Here is a 26,994-nt window from a genome sequence, read left to right as displayed (position 1 = left end):
TTAAAGGAACAGACTTTATTAATCTAGCTCTCAAACACTAGAGGCTAAAATTCAGCTGAATTCTAACAGTCTATTTACAGAGCGCTGTCTGCAGGCCAGGTGGGGCTGGGCAGGTTCTCCCCCAACCACCCGCCGAGTGCAGCTTCCAAACAGGCCTGCGCGACTTGCAACCCCCGGCGCACAGAGGACATTTATATACACACAGCCAACCCCCTGGAGACGGAACACCAGGCAGGATGGCACCAGACCAACAGAGAGGCGGACAGACAGACACGCGCAGGGGCGGAGACTGCTGGGAACGCCTGGGGGCCTCAGTACTTCTTCAGGCCATAGGCCAGGCTGCTGGGGACCCTGGGGCCCAGCAGGGGCGGCGAGTTCCAGACGGCAGAGCTGGTGCGCTTGTGGTAGCGAGGCTTGCTCTTCTTGAAGATGTCCTCCAAGTCCAGCGGGAGGATGGTTCCAAAGAGCTCGAGCAGGTTTGGGGGGTGGTGGTACTGGTGGATGATGGCCTGGCTTAGCTGAGTGCCTGTAGGGGACACGGAGGGTCAAGTCACCGCCTTGGAGCTCCTCAGGAGCCTCCCCATCCCCTGATCCCCTGTCCCCTTCCCCACCGCAGCCACATCAGCTCCTCCCTCAGAGCCCTCTTCCTCTCCCCTTTTCCCTGAAAAGCCTTTTTTTTGGGTTTTTTTTTTTTTTAATGTTTATTTTTAAGAGAGAAAGAGAGAGAGAGAGAGCACGCATGCAGGGGAAGGGCAGAGAGAGACAGGATAGAGGATCCAAAGCAGGCTCGGCGCGGACAGCAGCAAACCTGATGCGGGGCTGAAACTCACAAACCGTGAGACTATGACCTGAGCCCAAGTCGGACGCTTCACCGAGCCGCCCAGGCGCCCTCGTGAAAATGCTCTTATTGCCTGTTCCTACTGCCATGTTCCAGCAGCTGAGGCTGAACACAGGTCCTCAAGTGCTCACCTGGGCCAGGCAACCACAACCCCACAACCAGGAGGGAGGCAGCTCCTTTATTCTCCCCATTTCAGAAGGCGGGGCGGGGCGGGGGGGACTTGCCCAAAGGCACGTAGCTCGTGACTGGGGGAGCTGGGGTCTGGAGACCCGTCCAGCTCAGGAACTTCATACGCTGCCATCCTTGACTGCTGGGGTTGGCTACTTCTCTCACCGGCCCCCGGGTCCCACGGCACAGGGTGCAGGCTGAGGGGATCCCTGGGCCGAGGCACACAGCCCTGGCAACAAGGCCTCAGGAGGACCCTGGGGGTCAGGACGTAGGACAGGTGCCCAGCATTGCTCTGCACCAGGCCTTACGAACGAGCACCAACTCTCTTCATCCTAAACTCTCTTCATCCTAAATAACCCTTCTCAGCTGGGTCCTAGTAACACCCCCATTTCACAGATGAGAACGCAGGGAGTTTAGGGAAGCTGGTGACGGTCAACCGCCACTAGGTGGCTCCAGCCATGCTGACCCCTGCCTGCTGCTACCTCCCAAATGCCCTGGTGTCAATAGTTAAGGGGACTAAGATTCTGCCTAGCGTGGAGTTCAAATGAGGTGACGCCAAAGTAAGCTGTCTTCTGCAGAGTGCTGCCCCCGCAATGGGACTCTGGGCCCTTCTGTCTGGGGAGTGAGTGGGCACCAAGCCCTGACCCCCAGCTCTGTAAAACTCAATGAAAGTGCCCACCGTATACGTACTGGCCCTGCTCCCTTGTCACCAGGTCTGTGGTGGCCTGCTCACACACACCCATGCTCCCGTTTAAATGCTGGGGCTTGTAAACTGGGGTCAAATCCTGCTCAAGTGGCCCTGCCTCAGGGCTTTCCTGCCCTCCCCAGCTGCTGGAACCCCCAGCTCCAGCTCTCGGCGCACTGCCTAAAACCGGTGACTACTCTTGGCGGTATTCCTACTCCAAGCTGCTTACTTGGGTCCAACTCTCATCTGGCCCACTGGGTGAGGCTCCAAGGGGCGGCGTAGAGTCTGAGCTGGACCACCCAGCCCCATGCCTGTCGGCAGCCAGCCACAATTTAACACTTTTGTTGAGAACAGAGGCACCCAATATCGTAGTTCTGGTCCCCAGTTCAACCCACTGGCCACAGAGGGCCCACCCTTCCCTGGGTGCATCCCAAGGCCCAATACAAGCCCAATACAAGCTGCCAGCCCATGATGACAACAGCCTCCTGACACCCACAGCTGCCGACCCACCACCTCCAGGGTCCCAGATGTTGCAAGTGAGGAGCCGGGTCTCCCGGGGAATTCCGGGCCCTGCTTACCTCTGGCCCAGGTGGGGATGGGCTTCCGGGGATGGGCCTCGTCATCGGTGGAATCATCGCTATTCAGATCCATCCCGTAGTTATCCGGGTTGATCTTAGGGGGCGGCCTGTGCCCCTGTGGAGTCATCTGATAGGAGGTACAAGCTGGAGACTGGAGAAGATAAACAAGGCTGTCAGCTCCTGTCCCCACACTCCCGAGCTGTCAGCACGGAGCCTGACGTGGGGCTCGAACTCACAAACCGTGAGATCATAACCCATGCCAAAGTCGCTTAACTGACCGAGCCACCGAGGTGCCCCTCTTTTCTCTTAAGTGTTCATTTACTTTTAAGAGAGAGAGAGACAGAGAGAAAGAGAGCACAAGCCGGGGAGGGGCAGAGAGAGAAGAAGACGCACAATCCCAAGGAGGCTCCAGGCTCTGAGCTGTCAGCACAGAGCCCAACTCAGAGCACGAACTCACAAACCGTGAGACTGTGACCCAATCCCAAGTTGGACGCTTAACTGACTAGCCACCCAGGCGCCCCTGTATCTTCCTTTTTCAAGTTAAAGTATGTTGCAAACATTCCTCCAGGTCAGTGTTTCTCCTTCCAACAGCTCCAGGGTACTCCCCTGGGCACCCCATGATTCGTACTTTAACCATCCGTTCGAGATGAACGCTCGGCTCCCTTCCAAGTTCTCAACATCATAAACTACGTTGCACTGAAAACTCTCCCGCGTGCGCTTTGTTAACAAGCGTTAAGCTGGCAGTAGCCTAAATGTTCACCAGTAAGGGCTTGTTAAAGAAATTCTGCTGTAAGTAATTGCCATCAACTGCACGGCCATCAAATATGAGATTTACAAGTGCTGAAACAGACATGTCTACAACTCGCTAAATGAAAGGGAAAATAGGGAGAGAAAAAAAATGAAAATGCCAAATGGCATATGTTATAGACTAAATGTTGTGTGGGTACCCCCCACCCCCCAAATTCTTCTGTTAAATCCGACCCCGCAATGTGATGGTATTGGGAGGTGGAGCCTTGGGGAGGTGATTAGGTCACAAGGGTGGAGGCCCCATGAGTGAGATTAGTGCCCTTAGAACAGAGACCCCAGAGAGCCCCCTCTCCCCCTCTACCACAGGGGACACAGGGAGAAGACTGTCACCGAACACCGAATCGGCTGCTGCCTTGACCTTGGACTTCTAGCCTCCAGAACTGCTGTTTAAGCCAGCCAGTCTGTAGCAATGTGTGACAGCAGCCTGAACAGACTAAGACAGTACGTGTAGACAGTGCCCATTTAAAACTGGGCATTGTGTGTGTACGTGCGTGTGTGTAGGTTTATATGGGTAAACATACAGAAAGATCTACACCAGATTAGAGTTTTCCTCTAAGGGTACCTTTCCTTTTCTTTACGCTCTTTAAAAAAGTTTAGTTTCTTCTTCTTCTTCTTTTTTTTTATTTACAACAAATTCTACTTTTACAGCAAGGAAATACACCTATCGAAAAGGGTAAAACCACTCGGGCCAACCGTATCCTTCCTTTCGCATGGTCCTAATCTGTATCTGTGGCTCCAACCGGCGGGGAGTGAATAACCAGAGCCGGAGGGGCCCTCTCCACTTGGCTGCCCGGCCTCACCTGCACGTCCACGGTCACATTCAGGCCTTTGCTGGCCGCCGCGGCCTCCCTGGCTTTCCTCTGCCGCTCCTCCAGCAGCCGCTCCTCGGCCAGCCGTCGCTGCTCTTCCTGGGGCCCCAGGGGCGGCCGGATATTAGAGATGGTGCATGTGTGAGCCCCTCGCCCCCCCCCGCCAACCCCACACGGCTGGGCAGGCAGGCTGCTCCCGGCCCGGGAGCCACCAGGCTGGCCCGGAGCTCGGCGCAGACCCCCGCAGGAGCCCCAGGCCCGCTCCCCTTTACCTTCTTCTTCTTCTCCTCCAGCTCCCTCTCCAGCCGCAGGGCCCTCTCCCTCTCCTGCAGCTCCCTGAGGACCAAGCAAGAGCCCGTCAGCCCAGGGAGCCGCCTCCCGGCCCAGAGCCCAAAAAGAAAAGGGCCTGTCCTTTTGCAAACCCCCGAGCGGAGGAGGGAGCTGCCTCCTGGCGACGGCTACGTGTGCCCCTTCCACGTGCTCACAGGAAGGCGGGCGTGTGACGACAGGGTGCCGCCTCGGCCAGCTGGGCAGCGGGCCCCTCACCTCTCGGCCTGGAGCCGCTCCTGCTCCCTCCTGCGTTCGCGCTCCCGCTGCTCCGCCAGCTGCCGCTCGCGCTCCCGCTGCTCCGCCAGCTGCCGCTCGCGCTCCCGCTGCTCCGCCAGCTGCCGCTCGTGCTCCCGCTGCTCCGCCAGCCTCTTGGCCTCGGCCGCCCTGCGCAGCCGCTCCTGCTCCTCCTCCCTCTTCTTCTGCAGCAGCTCCTGGTGCCGCCGCTCTTCCTCATCCTGTGAACGGAGCGGCAGGTCAGGGCCCTTGAGGCCAGCCCTGGGCTGGTGAAGCCAGGGAGGAGGTCTGGGAAGGAGGGAAGAGAGGCCACGGGGCCTGCTCCCTCCCAGAAGCGACGCCCCCCCCCCCCCCTCCCCGAGCCAGGCTCCCCAAGAATCGCCACGAAAAGGCATCTTGTGAAAATTACCTTTTTTTTTTTTTTAAGCTCATTTATTTATTTTGAGAGAGACGGAGTCAGCACGGGCAGGGGAGGGGGGTGGACAGACATGGGGACAGAAAGAATCCCAAGCAGGCTCTGCACTGTCAGCGTAGAGCCCGACGCGGGGCTCAAACTCATGAAACCGTGAGATCATGACCTGAGCCGGAATCAAGAGTCGGACGCCCAACCCACTGAACCACCTGGGCGCCCCATGAAAACTGCTTTATATGCAGCCGCAAAGCCAGTAGTCAAGGGTAGAGACTGGAGCCAGACTTCACCAGCCGGTGTGACACCGGGCAAGTGGCTTCAGCTCTCTGGCCTCAGTTTCCTCATTGATAAAACAGGAACAACAGTAACGACTACACCTCATGAAGTTACCGAGTTCGTACACAGACCATAGAACGGTGTCTGACACACAGAAAACACTAAGTAAATTTTGGTTATTAGTGTTATAATCCCCTAATGACACATCTGTGTTCCCTGTCGTCCTGAGATAGACAACTCCCAGGGAGAGGTAGGTCCCTACTCTTACAGGCAAAACATTCAACCCTCACACCGACCCTGTCAGGTAGACGCTACGGTTCCCGAGGGAATCAAAGCCCAGAAAGGTCAAGGAACCTGCCCAGGGTCACCCGGCTGGGAGGTGGCAGAGCTGAGACTGAAGGTCTGGCTCTGGAGTCCATCCACTTGACCCTTGAACTGCCACCCGCAGGAGGCAGGTTACGGTCGCCATCCACGTCCCCAGCGTATTTGTGGAAACTCCTCAGGACTTAAAGCAACAAGAGCCACCACAACCAACCCAACAAAGTGGGGCGTGTCTGGCGACCCTCGGGGGCCTTCTGCGTCCTTGATATGCGAGCCCCTCTGCCCACGAACCTGTTGTAGCCGCCTGAGCCTCCGCGCCTCCTCCTCCTGCTTGCGGCGAGCCTCCACCTCCTCCATCTTCTTGGCTGCTGCCTTCTTCTTGGCCTTCTCTTCCGCCAGCCGCTCCTCCTTAACCTGCAGGGCCCGCCCACATGTGCCCATCAGAGCACCCTCGTCACTCAGCCCTGCAGCGCGGGGCCCGGAACCGCACCCCCTGCCCCTGCGAGCCGGGCCTGTTCCCCACAGCCCGGGGGGGGGGGGGGGGGGGACACCCAGAAACCACAGCCACCGAGTGGGACCTGCTTGGGGCCCGCCAGGGTGCAGCCCACCCCGAAACCTGGCCGCCCACCGGCCTGAGGCGCGCACCTTCTCGGTCTTCTCGTCGATCTGAGCAAACTTCTGCTCGATCTGCTTCTTCTTCTCCTCCTTCATCTGCTCCACCCGCTCCCGGGCCTGCAGCACCTTGCGGAGGCGCTCCTCCCGCTTCCTGCGGGCACAGGGCGGTCAACCCGGGGGGCGGGGCCAGGGCCCGGGGGCGGGGCCAGGAGCCGGACCACTTACAGCTTCACCTCCTCCAGCCGCCGCCGCTTGTCCTCCTCCACCTTCTGCCTGCGGAGCTGCTCCGCCTCCTCCTTCCTCCGCAGGTTCTCCAGGCGCTGCCGCTCCTTCTCCTGAGGCGGGCGGGGCGGGGTGGGGTGGGGTGGTGGTGAGCGAGGCCCACAGGCCCCAGCCAGACTGTTACAGAGGCAGAGTCACCCCCCAAAACATGCCTTCCTTCCCAACCAGACTGTGGCCTGGGGCTTCGGTCATTCTGGTGGGCAGCCTCCCAAGCACCCTTGACTGAGCCCTGCCAAGTCGCAGCGGCACAAAAATCAGGGTTCGAAATTGGACAGATGCTCTGATTATAACTATATTAAAGTGTACTTGAGAAGAGAAGGAAGATTGACATCATAGAGGGACAGACAGCTGTAAAAGTTGTGGTTAACATCTATAAAGGGGTGCTGGGTACATAAGCGTCAATTTATTATTTCTATGCGTTGTAACTTTCATACTTCGTGTACACACACTTTTATGTTTCTCAATATACGGGAAAAAAATATGGCCAAATGCTACATAGATTACTATAGGCTGGCGAGATATGTTAAGGATGGTCTATTTTCCTTCATTTTCCAAACTTCCTGCGATACAGGCACCTAACGATTCTAACAACAGCTTCTTAAAAGTACTAGTTGGTTGTTTAGCAGATCAGTGCTGGAACCCTGCCCCTCTGCATGCCCAGAAAGCCCCACGGGCACGGCAGCCAGAGGGCATAGGCGGGGGCTCCAAGCTTTTCTTGGCTAAGGACCAGACTGGTACTTTCGCCCTGATAGCCAGGGCATGAGGTGGGGGCTGGGACCTGGGCCAGAGCCCCCCCCTTCCCCCCATCACCCTCACCTGGCTCCCATCAGACTCTCATCTCTGTGCTCTGCCACCCATAGGTCCCTCTCCCTGCACTAGTGGCTGTCCATTTCTCCTTGGCCTCTGACCTTGACTGCGGATTTCCCACCTAGAAGTCTGGCCCCAAGGGAATACAACCCTAAGGATGGAGAGAAGGGCTCCTCCGGTTGCGAGGAAGACACATCTGCTTCTGCCACTGAAGGTGCCCACAAAACTGGACTACGTGGAACAGCTGTGTGAGGCCGATGTGAGCAGGCGGAGGGGAAGACCAGGCTGCGAAGCATCACTGAGCCAGCAGACATTTACCATTGTTTTCCCCTCTAGCCTAAACTGAATGAAGTCTGAAACCCCAAAGGGATCTGTGGGGTACAGACAGACAGAACTCTGGGAAAGGCCCTTTAAATCTCACTTAAGGCGTGGGAAGGGGGAGTCTAATGCTCAGAGTAGGCAAAAACCCCAATTTTTGTTTGCTCTTTTCTTCTTCCTCTCGCGCCCCAGGCCACAAACAACCCTGTGGCAATGGGACAGCAACAGTTACAAGAACTTGCAGAGGCAAAACTCTGGGGGAGGGGGAGCTTCCTCTCCACACTACGGAGCTGTGATCCCCAAAGGTGATGAATGCTGTTGCTTTTTTCTGTCTCCCTACCAGGTGGCCCCAGATGCGGTCGTGGAAACACGCAGTAGAGCAGGGTGACAGAAGCCCCAGCTTCCTGGCTGGAGGACGGAGAGCGGGAGCCCCCGGAGAAGTGAAATGTACTAGATGCGTGGAGAAAATGACACCCTATGGTTGTTTGTGAACTCCGAGGCTCAGCCCCAAGCTGCCGATGCATGGATCTGACCATCTAACTATTATACCAAAAACTCTGAGAATTGAACTCACAGACCACCTGCCAGATCCCATCCTGACCACTGACCAGCACACCCAGGGCAGATCCAAGAGTACCACAAAGGCTTTGAAATCGGGACACTGGAACCATGTCCCACAGAAGGAGGGGTGGGACCTGCAGCCTGAACCAAACCAGGTGGGTCGCTGTTAGAGCAAGATACCAACATTCTCTCTCTGACAACATGCGGCCTCATAACGCAATATGCAAAATGGCCAGGATATAATCCAAAACCACTCAGCACACAAAGAACTAGGAAAATCTCAACTCCCATGTGAAGACGATCAGCAGCCACCAACATCAAGGTGACAGATTGTTAGACTTTTATCTGACAAAGACATCAAAGCCACTATTATAGAAATACTTCAACAGTAATACATTCATCAGACAATTGGCGAAACAGAAAATCTCACTGCAAGCCACTTCAGCGGTCGCTATCACTACCTGGGAGGTCGTTTTGTGCCTCCTGCTCTGGAAAAGAAGTACCAGCTGAACTTGCCACCCTACCCTGACACTGAGTGCGTCTACCATCGGCAGTGAGGGAAGGCGGGAGGGCGTCCTTCCCAATAAAGACTTAGCGCCCCCTCCCAGCACCGTGGGGTCCTGGGAGCTGTTCTGGCAATAAAGGTTACTGGGTGGCAGGAGCTGGAGAGAAAAACAAAAAAACAGAAAATCTCAGCAAGAAGATCTAGAAAAAAGCAAAATGGAAATTTCAGAACTCAAAAGACAATAACGGAAATAAGAAATTCAGTGCATGGGTCCAAGGGCAGAATGGAAAAGACAGACAGATGTCAGTAAACGTATAGATCGATCAATAAAATGAATCTGATCCCAACAGAGAGAAAAAGCTATGGAAGAGAAATGAACAGAGCCCAAAGGACTGTGACGACACAGAACGATCCACCACTGGCGTGGGTGTCATCGTCACCCATGATAGAGGGGAAAGAATGCAACAATGAAACAGAATTTCTTAGAAATAATGGCAGAAAACGCTCCAAGTTCGGCAGAAGGTATAACTTGACTGGTCACCCAACCAGCAGGGGGCCGACTTCCACCCACTGCTCTGCGGTGGGGAAAGCACTATGCCTTCTCTTTCTGCCCCAAGTGCCCACCAGACTCCTGCTTCCAATTGGGCTCAGCAAAACGTGTTTTACCCCCGAAGTTTGGGTGCTAAAATTTCCCAGCACAGGTCAGAGAAATGATCCTGCGCATTGGAAATTTTGTAGAAGCAAGATTTGTTCATGTCATAGAATCCAAGTTCACCCTCTGCCCCAACCCTCCAAGGTGGGCTGGGTTGACGCTGCTCCCCAGAGGCCACCATCAAGGCCAAGGCGGTGGATGAGAAAACCAAAAGCTTATTCAGTCCCTTCGGCCTCCAGGGGCCTCAATCGAGCAGTCTCTCTACCAATCACTAAAAACCACCTCCTACTGAGTCCTGTGCTAGGTGCTTGATGGACATGACTCTGGTTCACTCGTTTCTATGAACGGACTTCTGATCTCATTTTGTAGCCAAGGAAACTCAGCCAAAAGTTAGGAAACTAGTCCAAGGTCTCAAGGTCCCTGCGATCTACTTAGGCCCCTGTCTCCTAAGAACTGTCCCACTGCCACCAGATGCCCTGTGCAGGGATCTGGGTTCCCCAAAGCAGGAAAAGGCAGCTCCCTGGACCTCTTGGTCATCCCCATAAAGCCTGCCAGGCTCCCATCAGTCTGTGTGCGACATGGGAGTTCTCTGTAGGAAGAGCAAGTCGGAGTCCAGTTCACTGCTGTGGGCCCAGGTGCCTAGCACACAAGTAGGTGTGTAAGGCCACACAGCCTGCTTGCTCGCATACTGGAAGGCAGGCCAGTGCCTCGTTCACACAGAGGGGACCAGCCTCCTTGCAGCACAGGCAAGTTCAAGGCCTACCTGTCTAGCGGCTGAGAAGCCCCTTGACCCGCCAAGCCCCAGGCCCTCGGCTAGAGGCAGAAGCCCTCCTAATAGGAGGCCCTTCAAAGCGCCAGTGGGGACAGAGGAACGCAGGGGCTGCAGCCTTGTAACCTGGGAGACCCCAGGGAGCCAAGACTGCAGGCTGAGCAGATCCCAGCCGTGTGGGGCTCCCTCCTCAGGGCCCGTGGCCTGGCTCAGCTCTGAGGTATCTGAGAAGAGAACAGCTTCTGTGGCCTTCTCTCCAGAGGCTGCTGGTGGTAGTTCTACCGCTACCCCACAGGACCCAGCCTACAAACATGGTCTCCCCCCCCCCCCCCCCCCCCGCGGCTCTGCGCCTCAAGGCAGTAGCTCAGGTCTGTGATCCAATAAACCTCAGTGGCTCTGGGGACCAGAGACCACCTGTCTGTTCTCTTCGCAGCCCCAGACCCTGAGGGGAAACCCGGGGCGGGGAGGGAGGTGCTGTGGGGAAATCCAAGCTGTGGCCCCGGTAAACAGCAGCAGGCCGCACCCCCTCTGCCTCCTCTTGCTTCAGGGAGGCTCTGAGATCGAGACTCGGCCTCCTGGGGGCAGAGACGAGGGCAGAGAGGACCGGCCCCGCAGAGGGAGGGCAGCCAGAATGGCCGCGCGCCTCCAGGCAGCCACCCCCTTTACCGCTCCCGTTCCACCTTTGGTGTTAGTGGTTCTACAGGTGCGGGTGGGTTTGCAGGAACAGGGCTACGGCAGGTGAGTGCTAGGGGGAGCTAGGTTACAAGGACAGAAGGCTTTACTTACAACGAAGCTGCACTGTGGAGGAGAGGAGACAAGGAAAAAGCCAGGAGTTAATGTCAGGCTTGGGGACGTCCGGAAAGCAGGCCACCCTCTGGGCTAGCCAGAGTCTGCGTGGGGCCTGTGCCCTCTCCTCGGCAGCCCCCCACCCCCTCCCATCTCACCAGACCTCATCCTCAGCGAGCACAGCGTCCACGGGTGTCCCTCGCCTTAACTACTCAAGCCTCCAGAGGGGGGGTGGGGAGTGCGGGGGGTGTGGGGATGGATGGTCACGGCCACGGCCGGCCACACCATTTCCACTACCAGCTCAGGGCTCAAGACCCAGGAGTCACGCTGAGCCGGCCGAGCCTCTGAGCTGCACTGCAGAGCCCAAGAAGCCAGAACAGTCCTCAAACGTTGAGGCGGCCCAAGGCCGTAGAGGCTGGAGCTGGCCCTTGACCGGTGCCAGGTCCCAGCTGCCTTGGCCCAGATCCACACCCCTCCCAGCGGCCTAGGGGACAGACCGGAGCCCTCAGCCATGCTGCCCGGCTCTCGCAAAGCACGGCCAGGGGTCCGGGCTCCCTCACCTTAGGGTCCACGCGCAGGGGGGTGTTGCGCTTAATGAAGGATTTCATGACACTGCTGCGGGGGGCCGAGGTCGGAGTCATGAGCATCTGGTTCCTCTGCACGGTGTGCAGGAAGGTCCGGAGGGGCCGCACCACCTGCGGGGGAGGTAAGGGTGCAGGGTGAGGACTCCTGGGCATGGCGGGGGCCCCAAGGGGGGGCAGAGGCCCACTCACCTTGCTGGCCGGGCAGGGTGGGGAAGGGGTCTTGCTCCTGGGGGGCTGCAGCTCCTCCTCGTCCTCCAGCTGCGGCTCCTCGTCCAGCTCACTCACGGCCTGCTTGTAGCTGCGCTTCCTCCTGCCGCAGCAGGGTGGAAGCAGCGTCACGGGGCCGACCCCGGTACCCTCCCCAGGGCCCTGGCCACACCCCATAAAAGGTCACCCTGTGAACAGAACTGGGCCCAGCTCATAGGGCACCAGACTGAGAGGCGCTGCAGAGGTGGGGCCTTCCTGACCAAGCGACCGGTCCTAGGTCACTCGGCCAGGAGGATGCAGACGGTGGGGCCTAGGATCTGGTCACCCACTCCCAGGCCCGCTTTGTCTCATAGCGGCGAGCCACCTCCAGCACCAGGCCCCGCCCCTGACCACATTCCCACCTCCCCACCCCACCACCGAACAAGGACCTGAGGTTCATCCCCCTCTGGGCCCTTCCGAAGAGTCGCCTATACGCCCCTACCCAGATGCAAACCTGACACTCTGGGGTGGCTCCTTGGGGCCATCTGCTTGGTCAGTCTTGGGCTCTGTGAAGAGAGCAATTTTGGTGAGGCCGCAGGAACAGCTCGGAGGGGTCGGGGGAAAGTGTCCCCCGGCGGCAGCCATGGCGGGGGCAAGGCTCTCTTCCTGGCAGATCCCAGGGTGGCCAGCGGCAGAAGCCGTCAGCCTTAGCACCAACCGGCCTCGAGAAATCTGTGGAAGTCCGGAGCCCAGCATACGATCCCCAGCCCGTGGACCCCTCACCCCCATGCCTGGCCTCTGGGATGAGAACAGGAGGACAGTCCCACTGAGGTGGCCCCACCGTGTCCCGCACCACCTCTAACACTGACAGCTAGGGGGTACCTTTCAGGAGCAGAAGCCCGGAAAACTGTAGACTCTAACAGACCTCTCAACAGGCTTCAAAATCCCACCCCTCCAGGCCTATCAGCTGAGGCTGCCATGACAGGAGGAGGGGAGGGCTTCCTGTACAGGGTCCACACATGGGGCATGGGGTCAGTCTGTTTTGCTTCACTGCTCGGGGGAAGCACCAGTTCGCCCCTAGCCGTTTAACCTCGCAGGGACCTTGCAGCTCGCCCGTGGGCTACGGCGCCGGAGTGGCCCTCGTCGCTGACTCCATCCTAAAGCTGGGGAAGCTGTGGACCAAGACCTCACGGCCACAATGCTCTTCCCACCGAGGAGACGTGAGCCAGACGCTAGGCCACCCCTGGCGGCCTGGGAGCGCCAGAGCCCGTAGCTCTCCTGCTCTCTTCACACCGGGGACCCACGAAGGTGAGAAGTGAGCCAGCGGCAGAGACATCACACGAGGCCAGGTGTTCACACCCCAGCACAGACCTCCTCCCACTGCCCCCCCCCGGGGGAGGGGTCCAAGTCTGCGACCTGGCGCATTCAGTCACTACCCCAGTTCAAGCCCCCCCCCCCTCACCTCACCCGACTTCACACACCAACCGGCCTCGGCCACTCACGTGGCACTCGGCGACAGCTCCAACCAAAAGGTGGGCAATGAAACCTGCAGACCCAAAGATCCACGCCCCCCCCCGGGTCTCGCTTACCTCTGGCTGGAGAGCCCAGGAAAGGGGCCTCCCTCTCCCCCAAAAGAAAGTCGGGTCAAGGCCACCAAGGCCAGCACGACCCTGGGTATCTGCACACGGCAGGAAGACTCACCTTGCTGCCCTTTGGAGGGCGTCTCCTGGCCACCAGCCACAGGCTGCGAGCCAGGTGTGCTAATGGCGATCTTGGTGGCACTGCGGGGCCACAGGGTACTCCTGTCTTGCTTGGGGCCCTGGGGGAAGGGGGGGAGGGGAGGAACCGAGGCTTTGGGGTCTGCACCTGGGCCTCAGGGGCCCTTGAGCCCTCCCCTCCCTGGCCTGCTCGCCTTACCTCTGGCTCAGCCGCCTGTGCAGGCTCGGCCTCCTCGCTGGGCCGCTTCTGCTCAGGGCTGAAAGCAGAGCAACAGGTATGTGGGACCCGCCCAGCCAGCCTGAGTCCTCCTCACAGGAGCACCTCCCCACCCATCAGACGCCCTGGTCTGGGTCACAAACCCACAGCGCCACCCGGGACAAGAGGACAGCAGCCAGGGCCAGGGGCTCCCTGGAGCGTCTGCGGCCTGGGCAGACAAGGGAGGTCAGCTTCTGAATTCGGTGGCACTCACCCCATCAGGGCTTGGTTCGGCATGTCGGCCGTTTGCCGGCTCCACCCCGACCCCTCGCGCCCCCATGGGTCACTGTCTCTTGACCCTTGTGAGGCTTGCTCTCCATTCGCGGGAGGGCCAGCAAAGCCAGCGTGCCTCCCCGGTTTCCCTGTCTCCCCACCTCAAGCTCTGACCCTCTGCCCCAAAGCAGGGGCAGGAGGACCCTAGTTTTAGTGATGGCAAGATGTGGCCTCAAGGAAAAGCGGTGCTGGGGTGTGATTGGGGTGCAGGGAGCACGCGCGGCCGCCCTGCCGCCCCCTTTCCACCACAATAGGCACGTGGCTCCTCAAGTTCGCAGCAGGCCTCTGGATTGGACTCCCATGGAGCCCACGCCCTAGGGTAAGGCTTGGAAGAGTCAAGGCCAGGCCAGAGCTGACACCTGTGTCGTTTGCTGCCTGGTTAGAATGGGGGGAGGGGTGGCCGCAGGACCAGGCAGTCCCCACAAGGAGGGAACGCTGGGGCACGGGAAATGCTTCCACTCCTGGGACTCACCTAGACAGGAATCCATGTGCCCTGCCCAGCCCTGGAAAGGTCCCCAGACCCTGGAACTGAACTCACCCAACTTTCTGGGGCACCTCAATATTCAGGAGCCTCTCCAGGTAACTGTGACCTGAGGGGAAAACAAAGGAATGAATGATGCCTCACAAACCGGCCAGGTGTCACTGGCCACTCTTCATCTACAGCCAGACCTCTCTTCCCCAGAGACCACCCTTCCCTTCACCGGGTACAGAGACCCTGCCTGCCTGAGCAAATTCCCTCTGCTCCTAGGATCCTCGATAGAGCTGCTGGCTTTATGTCTCCTATTCCCTAGCTGGCAACCTGGGCCCATCTGGGAGCACATCTTGGCTCCTTCACCGGGCCGGGAATACCTTGGGAAGAGAAACCATGTCTGCCTCCAGGTCCCCAACATCCAGCACGGGGTCCAACACAAAGCAGCTGATTCATTCAACAATTATTCTGTGGTTACCAACACGTGGTATGTGTGATGACAGAAAAGAGCAGATTTTGAAAGGCTACGGGGAGCCGAACTGGTCTAGAGGCTGGGACGTGAAGGAAAAGACGGTCACAGACAAAGGGAGAAGAGTTGAGAGAGAGAGAAGGACATCCAGGCCAATTGTTCCCACAGGCTATTTTCAGACTCCTGAGAGTCAAGTGCCCAATCAGGGGATCGATGAGGTCTTAACTATTTTCACCCCAACACGAAAACTAATTTCCCTCTTTGTGCTGTGCTTTGCCCTGAGGGCGCAAAAGCAATGAAGCAGTGCTAGGTGAGAGTCTGAGCACCAAACAGGTTGTGAAACCAGACTGTACCCCACGCTCGGCACAGAAAAGTCCAAATTCACTTAAGAATGTCCTTGATGAAAGAGTAAAAACTATGAATTTTATTAAATCTAAACTTAAGTACCCTCTGTGTGGTAGAGTGGAAAGTATGTGCAGCGCCCTCTGCTATATACTCCTGTCTCTGGAAAGCGCTCATGTTTGAGTTCCCAGCTCAACTAGCCGTTTTTTTCATGGAACGATTTTTAATTGAAAAGGCAACTGACAAACCATAGTTATTCAATCTTGGATATTTGGTAGACATTTTCTTTAAAAAATGAACAAAGTTAGTTGTCACCTAAAAACAACAAATAAGGGGGACCTGGGGAGCTCAGTCAGTTAAGCATCTGGCTTCAGCTCAGGTCATGATCTCACAGTTTGGGGGTTTGAGTCCCACATTGGGCTCTCTGCTGGCAGCGTGGAGCCCACTTCAGACCCTCTGTCTTCCTCTCTCTCTCTCCCTCTCGCACTCACTTTCTCTCTCAAAAATAAACATTTTTAAAAAAGAACCATGAATATCTGCTATCAATAATTAAAAAATGATTTCCCGCCCCAAAATAGAATTTCGAAAACTATGTATACACGGCCAGAAGCTTCGTAGCTTCCCAATACCTACAGACTTTTCTGATGAGATGGGAAAACAAATGTGCTCCTTTTAAAAAATAGATGATGAAGGGTGTCGACATTAGGCAGATGTGCATAACTCAGTGAGACAGCATTTTCCAAACGATCTAGGCATGATGCTACAAAACTGCACGTGGAGAAAAGTTCCATTCAAAGTGCAAGAGGGGTGCCTGGGTGGCTCGGTAGGTTAAGCCTCCGCCTCTCGATTTCCACTCAGGTCATGATCTCACAGTTCGTGAGTTTAAGCTTCACATCGGGCTCTGCACTAACAGCACGGAGCCTGCTTGGGATTCTCTCTCTCTCCCTCTTTCTCCCCTCCCCCTGCTTTCTCTCTCTCTCTTCCAAAAGTAAATAAGTAAACATGGAAAAACTAAAAAAAGAAAAGTGTAAGACGGTCCAAGGTGGGACCAATGATAGTTTCTGATTCTACCCTGCAACGAGCCTTTAAGAAGCTACCACTGGTTGGGGCGCCTGGGTGGCTCAGTCGGTTAAGCAGCCGACTTCGGCTCAGGTCATGATCTTACGGTCTGTGAGTTCGAGCCCCGCGTCGGGCTCTGTGCTGACAGCTCAGAGCCTGGAGCCTGTTTCAGATTCTGTGTCTCCCTCTCTCTGACCCTCCCCCGTTCATGCTCTGTCTCTGTCTCAAAAATAAATAAACGTTAAAAAAAAAAAAAGAAGCTACCACTGGTGGTGTTGAGTATGCACGAATTATCTGGAAAAAAAAAAACAAAAACGAATATGCACAATTATCCAAAAAGACGTTTAAAGGACTCCTTTCTTTTCCAATTACGTATCTGTGTGAGGCCAAGTTTTCTTCATATGCTTTAACCAAAACAACACAACGCAACGCAGGGAGTGCAGAATCCGCTGTCTTCTTTCAAGCCACACGTTAAAAACATCTGCAAGACGTAGAAGAGTGGCAGCCTCCTCACTACGGTTTTGTTTTGGAAAAGAAGTATTTTTGTCATAATAAAAACAAAACAAAACAAAAACTAGGGATGTCTGGGTGGCTCAGTCGGATAAGCGTCCAACTTTGGCTCAGGTCATGATCTCATGGTCCGTGGGTTCAAGCCCTGCGTCGGGCTCTGTGCTGACAGCTCGGAGCCTGGAGCCAGCTTCGGATTCTGCGTCTCCCTCTCTCCCTGACCCTCCCCTGCTTGTGCTCTGTCTCTATCTCTCAAAAATAAATAATAAACGTTAAAAGTTTTTTTTAAATCTAACATTAATAGATAATAGGTGTGTTGTTTTTTTATATCAGAGTATTAAATAATACTTTTAATCTTTTTTTTGAATGTTTATTTATTTTTGAGAGAGAGAGAGAGACAGACAGACAGTGCGAGCAGGGAAGGGCAGAGAGAGAGGGAGACACAGAATCCGAAGCAGGCTCCAGGCTCCGAGCTGTCAGCACAGAGCCCGATGTGGGGCTCGAACCCACGAACTGTGAGATCATGACCTGAGCTGAAGTCGGACGCTTAACCGACTGAGCCACCCAGGCGCCCCAATACTCTTAATCTTTAATATCAAAATAATATTACTAGAGAAAATAAAATTAGATAATACTGAAATTTTTTATTAGTATTTTTTTAGGGGCGTCTGGGTGGCTCAGTTGGTTAAGCGTCCAACATCGGCTCAGGTCATGATCTCATGGTTTGTGAGTTTGAACCCCTGTCAGGCTCTGTGCTGATGGCTCAGAGCCTGGAGCCTGCTTAGGATTCTGTGTCTCCCTCTCTCTCTGAGCCTCCCCCGCTCACTCTCTGTCTCTCAAAAATAAATTAAAAACACATTAAAAATTTTTTTTTTAAATATTTTTTTAAAGTAGGCTCCACGCTCAGGGCAGAGCCCAACACAAGGCTTGAACTCACGACCTTGAGACCGAGACCTGAGCCGAGATCGAGTGACGGATGCTTAACAAACTGAGCCGCCCGGGCGCCCCTCAGTTTTAATTTCTAATACAGTGAACTATCAGTGTCTAGAACCCTCACAATCAAAAGCTCTTTGGGGTCTTCAATAATTTTTAAGACTGGGAGCAGGTGCTGAGACAGAAGGTTGAGAGCTGCTGGTCTAGGCAGAAGGCCATGAGGCAGGAAGGGGGGGGGTTTGCGAGGTGAGGCTGAGAGGCAGCTGGGGTGAGGCCGGCTGGGGCCCAAGGGTCTAAGGGAGGGAGGGAAGATGAACAAGGGGCTGCAGCAGCAAACCACGAGGCCCAGAGGGAACAGCAGCAGGACCCTGCTTCCGGGGGTGGGGGGAAGCCAGGCCTGAGCCGGCGGGAGGGGGCGGTTTGGGTCCAGGCCTACAATCAAAGGAGGTGCCTGCTCCCACTGGTGGGAGGGGAGCCAGAAAGGCTCCCCTCACGGCCCACCCCAGCTCCGTGCTGGCCCCTGAGGGAGCAGAGGGATGAAGAGAGGCCCGTGTGACCACACAACTATTCCACTGGAATGTCAAGGGCCATCTGGATGCCATTCGGGCCTCGGGCCCAGGGTGGGGGCAAGGGAGATGGCGTGAGGCCTGGCAGAGGGCCGGATGGGCTGCTCCCCAATGCAGAGGTGGCCGGGGAACCCCAAAGAGGAGCCCCTCCTGAACAGCAGGACCCTCCAAAAATCCTGAAGCGGCTTCCGCCTAGCCGCTTCCGGGCCCACCTGTCCTCCCACCGCGGCACCATTTCTCTGCCCGGTGGCTCCCACCGGCCAACACGCGCCAGGCCAGGAGTGCGGGGGCATCAGCGCCCCTTCCCAGCAGCCCCTCGCCGCAGTGCTCCACACCGACTTCCGGAGGTTCCCCCGCAGCGCCAGGCCTCCCCGGTCTCGCTTCCCCACAACCCCGCTGCGGGCATTTCCTGCTCCTCCAAAATGAACAAGTTGCACTCAAATCCTGACATCGAGGCTGCTTCTGGGGGAACCCAAACTAAGACCCCGCTTCCGAGTTTGCCCGGCCAGCCAAGCCCTCGGAACCTGGGCGTCAGGAAGGCCTCCGGGAAGCCTCTCTCCCCCACGGTTAAACACCCTGCGGCTCAATTCAGTTCAGGGGCAGCCTGGCCACAACCAGACTGAGCTTGGGAACACAGGCTTCTTGGGTTGTACCTTTTAAGACTGACTGAGCCTGTGCCACATCCAAGCATTAAGATGGGCTCTCGACCCATATTCAAGGCAGGTGTTATCACCATTTAACAGATGGGAAAAACAAGGTCCAGAGAGAGGTGTGCCCAAGGTCACGGAGGCTGCGTGTGACTCCTGGGCTTAATCGCCATGATTTACTGTTTCCCCCCGCCCCCGCAGTTTCCCTCTTCCTTCCACCTCAAGGTGGATGAGCCCTGGCCTGGGAGTGAGACAGACTTGTCTAGAGTCTCTCCCCCACCCTCCTTCTGGAGCTCCAGGCTGACCTGCTCCGTCACACTCTCCAAGGATCAGATTCAGGCCTGAGGTAACCACAAGGCAAGTCAGAAATATCTCAGCCATGTTGAGCATCCAAAAATGGCCCGTGGGGGCGCCTGGGTGGCGCAGTCGGTTAAGCGTCCGACTTCAGCCAGGTCACGATCTGGCGGTCCGTGAGTTCGAGCCCCGCGTCAGGCTCTGGGCTGATGGCTCGGAGCCTGGAGCCTGTTTCCGATTCTGTGTCTCCCTCTCTCTCTGCCCCTCCCCCGTTCATGCTCTGTCTCTCTCTGTCCCAAAAATAAATAAAAAACGTTGAAAAAAAAAAATTAAAAAACAAACAAACAAAAATGGCCCGTGTGCCAGATGCCTGGACTGCATGTCCTCAAGCCCATGACCCAGAGCAAGCCCTTCCCCAGGTGGGGATGAAATCTGGCGAGGGGAGGTGTCCTTACCCGCTGGACCAAGCCCCACTCCAGGGTTCCCCACAAGGCCTCCTCGGCAAGCAGCCGGCCACCCCGGAAAGGATGAATCGTGGGGCTCAAGCCCCGGTTTCCCAATGTTACAAATTCAGTGGCCACTGTAAGCTTCAGCTTCCTCCTCTGTCAAGTGGGGAAATGCTAACAGGCTAACAGTGTTTCGCAAGGGCCAAATGAGAACCTAGTGTTTTATAAATCTTGGAAGTGCCAGGCAGATGTTGCCTACTGTTCTAATACCCACTAACTCAAAACCTGGACCTTCTTCTCCAACAGCCCCACTGCCTCACTGTCCTCTGGCTGGACCCTGGAGACAGCCTCCTCCCTGGTCTCCCTGCCTCCTTCTCTCCCTTCCTTTTGGCCATTTTCCCCACAGTGCCAGGGACCTTCCAACGACCATCAAGGGGCCACATCCTCTGCATCGATGGGGTCAAGCCCAAGCCCCTTGTACGGCACATGAGCCCAAGAGACCCTATCTTTTGCCATTTCATTCCTCTGGGTCTTCGCACAAGCTGTTCCCTCGGCCAGGGATACCTTTCCCCACAATTTTCCCACCTGCCGAAAGCCCAGCCATCCTTCTTCGAAAGCCTCCCGGCTCAGACCCCACCTCCTCCACACAGCCAGCCCTGACTCTTAGAGCTGCCTATCCTCCTCCGTGGCTCATCGCACCTGCTCCCACCGCAACCACGGTCCCCTGAGCTGGGACCAGAGGATGACAAAAATGGCTCACGTAACAGCTGAGGCCCACACAAAGAATTTTCCGTAACCTGCTCAAGGTCACAGGGCAGGTGAATTGCTGAGCTGGCACTAAATCCAGTTCTCTGTCCCTAAAGGAGCCTGCTGCCATGACAATCTACATCTCTTCCCCGCAATATCCCCAGCGCAGCAGTTTGCTATCAGGAGGCCACAAACGCGGCCAATGTCCGTGAGCCTCTGCAGGAAGACAGCCAGACACGCTGGCCCTGGGTAAAAGGCCTCGGTTTGAGCCTCAGCACGGCCATTAACCACACTGTGGCCAATCTCCCTGGACCCCGGTTTCCTAATTTGTAAAATAAGAGGGTTGGGCCAGATTTGCGCTGTCCAATACGATAGCCACTAGTTTAAATCTAAACTCAGTAAAATGTAATAAAACTAAAAAAATTCAGTTCCTCCATCACGCGAGCCACATTTGGGGGCTCAACAGCCACACGCGGCTAGCGGTGGTTTTGAGATGGGGCAGCATAGGTATGGCACGTTTACCCCATCGCAAAAAGTTCTAGGGACAGCTCCTTGCGAGATGGTCCCCCAGAGCCACTCCAGCTGAGCCAGGCACCAAGGACCATTCACCACAGCCCTACCTCCTGTTGGGCCCCCAGACTCACAGATGATGCGGGCGGAGGCAGCTGGCTCTTCAGTGGCTTTCTTGCCAATCCTTCTGCTTGACCTGCGGACTGGCTTCTCCTGTTTGGCCACCAGGGAGTACTTCTGGGCCAGCGAGACCTGGCGGCCCGGGGAGGACGGGGCGATCAGGCTGCGCCGCACGGATTGCGGGTCTATGTGGGCGCCCGTGGGCGTGGAGCAGTTATCGGGCAGGATGGGAGCCAGCACCCGCTCCTGCCACGGCGAGGCCGGAGAGCCCGCCAAATCCTGCGGGCCCGGGGAGGCCTGCGCAATCCTGAGCTTGGAGGCGGACCGGCTGGCTCCGCCCCCTCGGCGCTTGGGGTCCTGGGGTGTAGCCATCAGGGAGCTCACGGTGACAGACGCCAGTCTCCCAGCCTCCGGCTTCTGGGGTGTTGATTCCTCATCGGATATCAAGATGCTGTGGGAGGCGGGAGCCGTGGCTACAAGGGACGGAGTCGGGGAAGGAGCCCGGGCAGACTTGAGCCGGCCCAGGTGCAGCTCGGCACTCTGGCGCTCACTGACGCCGATCTCCACCACAGGCACCAGCGGGCCCTGGGCCAGGCTATTTTCAGGCTCTTTGGCCAGCACCGTGGGAGACTCGGGGGTGGGCGAAGGAGCAGCCAATGCTGCGGTGGCTGCCGCCGCCGCGGCCGCAGCACGGGTCACCCGCCGCAGGACGGAGCCGTTCTCGCCGACCACCGTGGCCAGCTTCTCCACCTTGTCCTTGCTGCGGAGGTGCCGGGAGCTCAGCTGGCTGCTCCGGGTCCTTCTGCGGGACAACCTGCTGGAGGCAGCAGAGCAGAGGCTGAGACAACCCGACGGGGCAAGGGGTACCCCCCCGAAAATCGAGCAGGGGGCACCAGTCTCCCCAGGAGCCACTAGCTTACATGGAGTAGGAACCGGAGGGCTTGGAGGCAGAAGACCAGCCGAGACCCGTGGCCGCTCCTCTCTTAGCCTGAGCCTCCTCGCCTATACACTGGGATATTACCAGACCTCACAGAACTGCTGGGAAGACTAAAGTCATTACAAACTTCCCGCTGATTGAGGTCACACTGTGCCAAGCATCTCACTGGAGGCTCTCCTCCACAAGGTGGCCCTGAGAGGCAGGGACCATCCTCCTCACCTTAGAGATGAGGAAACTGAGGCTTAGAGGTAGAAAATGAACCCGAGGACATCCAGCTGTGCAGGGGCAGAGCTAGAATGCGTACCCTGGACCACCTGACCCCAAGACCCAGCCTCTTTCCCCCAGTACACCGCAGCCCACGGCCATTACCACGGACGTTATCAAGTGCAGCAACAGGCAGAGCCCCTGGTCCATACCTCTGGCTGCTTTGACCCACGCGGAAGGATGGATTCTCTTTCTTCTCCCACCTCTGAAAAATCCTTCCCAACTCCAAGGCCCAAACACACATACATGAACACGCACACGCACACGCACACACACACGCACGCACACACACACACACTCTGGACTCCACGGTCCTGGGTCACACTTTGTTTCCTTGGGGCATTTCACCCCTCAGCGTGGCCCACAGGGTACCCACTACTACTCCCGCCGGCCTCTGCTCCCAGTTAACACCTGCGGATCTAAGTCTCCTGGCGGGCTCCAAGCCTCCAGACCCAACATGCCTAGTTGACCCTCCTCCCACCTTTTCCGGATGGGGTCTCTGTTTTCATCCTGAATGTAAGAAACCCGTCTCTTCTTCCGTCGGTTCTTCTGAGAAGGTGTTTTGGGCATCAGCTCGGGCTCCTTGCTGAATTCACTGTTTGGTACGAGGCGAGTGATGTTCATGGCTGCCCGGGAACCGCCAGCCCACTTCCCCAACCCAGCCTGGCCCCAGCCCTTTCCTGGCAGTGACAGGTCAAGCTCGGATGACCAGCACCAAGGTCTCCCAGGCCACGTGCAAGCCCCGTGCCAGGCCTGCAGGGCTTCCTCTCGGAGACGCAGAGGGGAGCAAGGCTAACCAGGCAAGGGTCCGCAGCGCCACCCCGAGGGCCAGCTCAGCACCTCTCCTTCCCCTTCCCATCACGTGAGGGCGGCCCCCAGCACCAGGCACTCTGGGGGAAAGCCCGGCAGCCTGTCTGTCTTGCAAGTCAGGTGGGGAAGCAGGCTGCTGTGTCCCCACCGCGCCCCCTGCCAGCTCGGCCCTGCCTTTACCTGGTGAACATGCGTTGGGCCTCCTCCTCAATCTCTTCGAGCCACACCAAGTCCTTATTGTCCACGTTGCAGATAAACTCCATGAGCTTCTGGTCACACAGCTCCAGCAGGTGAATGGGCCCCGGGGCTGTGGACCCCATGGTGGCTCTGTCTGGTGAGAGCAGACAAGAGGCACAAGGGCTCAGGGCTGGGGGCTGGAACCCGGTGCAGGGGAAGGGCCTGCCGGGCCGCAGCGCCCATCGCCGACGACCACAACCACCCAGTACCTGAATCAGAGCCCCTTCCTGCCCACAGCCCCTCCCCTCCACCCAGAGATGCAGAATTCCAAATGCTAACCCACCGGCGTCAGTTTTGCAAAAAAGAAAATGCTCGTCGCCCACCCACAGCACGCTGCCCCCAGAAGTCCACACTTCCCAGCCAATTCTGGTAGCAACAGTCCTTACAAGTGGCCTTTTCGGGGGCTTAAAATGACAAGACATGGCCACCTGCTCTCCTGGATCAAGGAGAAACTGCAGCCGGCACAGGACCCCTCTCTACCTGCCCAAACACAGGCCTGTGGGTTCTCCTCTTACTACCTGTGGGGGTGGGCAAAGGCCAGACACAGCCACCCTGAGCTACACACAAGCTGACCCCTGGCATCAGGCCAAAGAACATGGGTTCCAACTGCTCCTTCAAGAGGCCAGTGAACACAGGGTTCTGCATTCCAAAGGAGTTGGTAAGAAAGCAGGGGTCTAGAGACACGCTCGTCTCCTAAGAGTCCCCACAACCCTCTCCCTTGAGCTGAAAGGTCTTAGAAATGGATGAGAGAGCATGAGGGGAGTAGATAAGCAACGTCTTATTTTTAATACAAAATCTACAAACCCAACATCCTCCTTTTTTTCTTTTTTTTTTTTTAACGTTTATGTATTCTTGAGAGAGAGACAAGAGTGTGAGCCAGGGAGAGGCAGAGAGAGAGAGACACACACAGAATCCGAAGCAGGCGCCAAGGCTCTGAGCTGTCAGCACAGAGCCTGACGACGCTCGGGCTCAATACTCATAGAGAGTGAGATCATGACCCAAGCCAAAGTCGGACGCTTAACCAACGGAGCCACCCAGGTGCCCCAAAACCAATGTCCTCTTAAAAAACAAAAACACAGGGGCGCCTGGGTGGCTCAGTTGGTCGGGAGGCCGACTACAGCTCAGGTCATGATCTCGTGGTCTGTGAGTTCGAGCCCCGCATCGGGCTCTGTGCCGACAGCTCAGAGCCTGGAGCCTGCTTCGGATTCTGTGTCTCCCTCTCTCTCTGCCCCTTCCCTGCTTGCTCTCTGTCTCTGTCTCTCTCAAAAATAATAAACATTAAAAAAATAAAATAAAAAACAAAAAAACCCCAAACCAGCAACTCATGCATCCTCCTTAAGGCTGTTGTTATAAAATCATCATTGAAGCCCCCACCCCACCCCCAGAGGAAGAAGTATTCATTACAGTCACAGCAGGGGCTCAGTAAATATCCCCACAGGGGAATGAATATGTGTCATCAGCCATAATAACAGACTGCGTATCTTATGCCCTGCCAGTGACCCACCACCCTGGCCTACACCCTGAAAATCAAGAACCAGGCTGACAGAGCTCAGCCTCTCACCTAAGATGGAAGCTCCTGGAAGGAGGAGCTAAGTCACTGATCCCTTGCCACCTTATAGAGCTTAATGCCAGGTCCTGTGGCAGCTTCACAAGACTTCTGGAGGCCTGATTTCCAGGGCACACTAGCCTTTGTTCCTCAAGCCAACGTCTGCCCTGTATCTGGAAGCTTCTATCTCCTAATTGCACAGCTTACTCGTCACCTGGATCTCAGCAACTCACCATCCCATCCGTCAATTTCAATTCTGTGCATAGCACTTGGGGGACTGTGTATCTCTTTGCTTACAGCCTGTCTCTGTCCACTAAACATTTGCTCCCTGAGGGCAAACCCTGGTCTGTTTTGCTTGCAACTGAGAGCCCAGAGCCTGGCACAGTGCCTGGCATAAGAGGAATACTTGTTAAATGAAATCAATTCCATCTGTCAACTCTACATCTAGAAATAAACATCCTACAGGTACTTCTCCCAGGCATACACACAAGGACACCAAAAGAGTTCATTCTATACACGTTAGGGCATGCCATACACAGGTTAGATGCCAGGGACAGTGCTAATTGGGGCAGGGCCAGTTGGGCAGGGCGGCAGAAGCTTTGGACAGAGACAGCTCTGAAGCCAGCCAATCACGGGCATGGCCTCTCTGCTGCCATCGCTCCCCCCCAGCCTCTCTGTCCCTGGCAAAGTGCGGGACCCCAGCTGGAGGCCAGGAAAGAGAAAATTGTTTTAAGGAAGCCAAAACCCAGACCAAGGTTCACTAAAGAGCTACAACAAGCAACAACTGCTATCTTTCTTTCCTATAAGTATTTGTTCAAAACAGCAAAGTTGATGAGAGCTTCTTTTGCAAAGTGCAAAAAAGTGTTTGGGCTTCTTCCATGGGGAAGTTTGTCCTTAGAGACCTCAGCTTGGCTATTTAAAAAGGGTCACTGGGCCACCTGGGTCAGTCTGTTGAGCGACCCACTTCGGCTCAGATCATGGTCTCATGGTTTGTGAGTTCGAGCCCCACATCAGGCCCTGTGCTGTCAGTGCCGAGCCTGGTTCAGATCCTGTCTCCCCCACCCCCGCCCCTCCCCCGCTCATGTGCACGGGCAGCTCTCTCTCTCTCAAAAATAAATAAAACATGAACAAATACAATAAAAACGGTCACCGTAAGTTAGAAAAGAGGTGACTGAGAAAGGAGGGATCAGCATATCAAGGAGGCTCCTGTAAAGAACGAACAGCAAAAAATCTCCGGCCAATCTAAGAACCTGTGTGCACAAACCAGGAACACCCAACATCCCACCAAGGGAGAAGGGAGCTCACTTTCCTCCCCAAATACTTCCCTCATACCCCACACCAGACCAGAGGCCCCACCGGCCTCCTTTGCAATGCCCGTTTTTTGAGGTGCAGGAAGTCGGGAGACTTAACCGTCTACCACACCTTAGTGAGAAATGGTCATGATCATAAACAGCTGTTCCACGGAGTCCTGTCTCCATACTCAGGTGGGGCATCATCCCATTTAACTCTCACTACAACCTCGAGGATACCTATGTGCAAATGAGGAAACTGAGACAAAGAGAAGTTAAGTCGAAGTCACCTAGTATGTCAGGGGCGGGGCCTGGATTTAAACTGTGCTCTTAACCACAAGCGATAGCACCTCCTCGATTTCAGTCTCTGAAAGGTAAGGCCTGCAGGAAAGGCCACGGCCGCCGGATGGTACTGAACCGCTGACGGTGAACGTCCCTGGGGAGGGACAAAATGAGGGGCAACACTGGCCTCCGGAAATGGTCAATTTAAAACGTTGCTCAGCTGGGTGGGGGGGGGGGGAAGTGTGGAGCGTGGGTTAACTGTACAGAAATGTCATCGGGCATAATTCCCGGTTGGTGTGCGCTCCCTGCGCGTCCAGGTCAACAAAAGGCTTCCTAGCACAAAACAGGATGCTAGGCACCCGGGAGGTGGGCGCGGGGGATTACTTTTTCGGAACTTCGTGACCTAGGTGGAGGATAAGGGGTCATCTCAGGCCCCAGGACCAAGGCAGGTCACCACTTGGAAGAGGTGACCCGTCCATTCCCAGGCCGCGGGGCAAAGGGCCGGGGGTGTCACGCCCCCAGTCCAGAGTTGGCGGGAGGGTAAAAACTCGCCAACCACCCCCAGCCCCGCCGGCCGCCCCGCGCGCACTCACTCGACTGTACCGCGTCTCCTAAGTGCTTCTCTGATCCAAGTCCGGCGGCCACCCCAGCAGAGCCTCCCGCGGGCCCAGACCCTCGGCTCCGGATCTCCAGGGCTCACCGCTTCGGAGAAGGGATGGGGCGCTACAGCGCGGCGAAACCTACGAATTTCAA

At 56.5% G+C, this 26,994-nt stretch overlaps 1 protein-coding gene across 9 annotated transcripts; it reads right to left on the bottom strand.

Annotated features, from left to right (window-relative positions):
* LOC102967444 (inner centromere protein) lies at positions 1-26,994 on the bottom strand. Of its 9 annotated transcripts, XM_042958858.1 has the most exons (20): positions 26,835-26,994; positions 26,093-26,199; positions 23,068-23,218; positions 22,559-22,672; positions 20,891-21,693; positions 14,306-14,357; positions 13,438-13,495; positions 13,222-13,339; positions 12,035-12,086; positions 11,524-11,644; positions 11,311-11,445; positions 10,751-10,762; positions 6,296-6,405; positions 6,101-6,221; positions 5,747-5,869; positions 4,432-4,670; positions 4,158-4,221; positions 3,877-3,984; positions 2,270-2,420; positions 1-526 (listed from the first exon to the last, which is right to left on the bottom strand). In XM_042958858.1, exons 3-20 carry the CDS (start codon positions 23,205-23,207, stop codon positions 312-314), a joined length of 2,736 nt encoding a protein of 911 aa, XP_042814792.1. In that variant the 5' UTR covers positions 23,208-23,218; positions 26,093-26,199; positions 26,835-26,994; the 3' UTR covers positions 1-311. The 9 variants fall into 9 exon arrangements, with proteins under 9 accessions (XP_042814792.1, XP_042814791.1, XP_042814786.1 ...); XM_042958857.1 differs by lacking the exon at positions 26,093-26,199; XM_042958852.1 differs by lacking the exons at positions 26,093-26,199; positions 26,835-26,994 and adding an exon at positions 23,643-23,713.

The sequence above is a fragment of the Panthera tigris genome, chromosome D1, assembly GCF_018350195.1.
Source record: "Panthera tigris isolate Pti1 chromosome D1, P.tigris_Pti1_mat1.1, whole genome shotgun sequence".
NCBI lineage: Eukaryota > Metazoa > Chordata > Mammalia > Carnivora > Felidae > Panthera > Panthera tigris.
Note: the sequence above shows the minus strand (reverse complement) of the source record. Positions and strands in the feature narration are given on the sequence as shown.

What these genes read in the sequence shown, in the direction of transcription:
- LOC102967444 (XM_042958852.1), bottom strand. Translation starts at nt 23,706, where the DNA reads ATGCCAGGGGTCAGCTTGTGTGTAGCTCAGGGTGGCTGTGTCTGGCCT. An exon ending in TCGACGAGAAGACCGAGAAG is followed by an intron (nt 5,870 to 6,100) that starts GTGCGCGCCTCA and finishes CGGGCCCTGCAG; the next exon opens with GTTAAGGAGGAGCGGCTGGC. An exon ending in ATGTGACCGTGGACGTGCAG is followed by an intron (nt 2,421 to 3,876) that starts GTGAGGCCGGGC and finishes TATCTTCTCCAG; the next exon opens with TCTCCAGCTTGTACCTCCTA.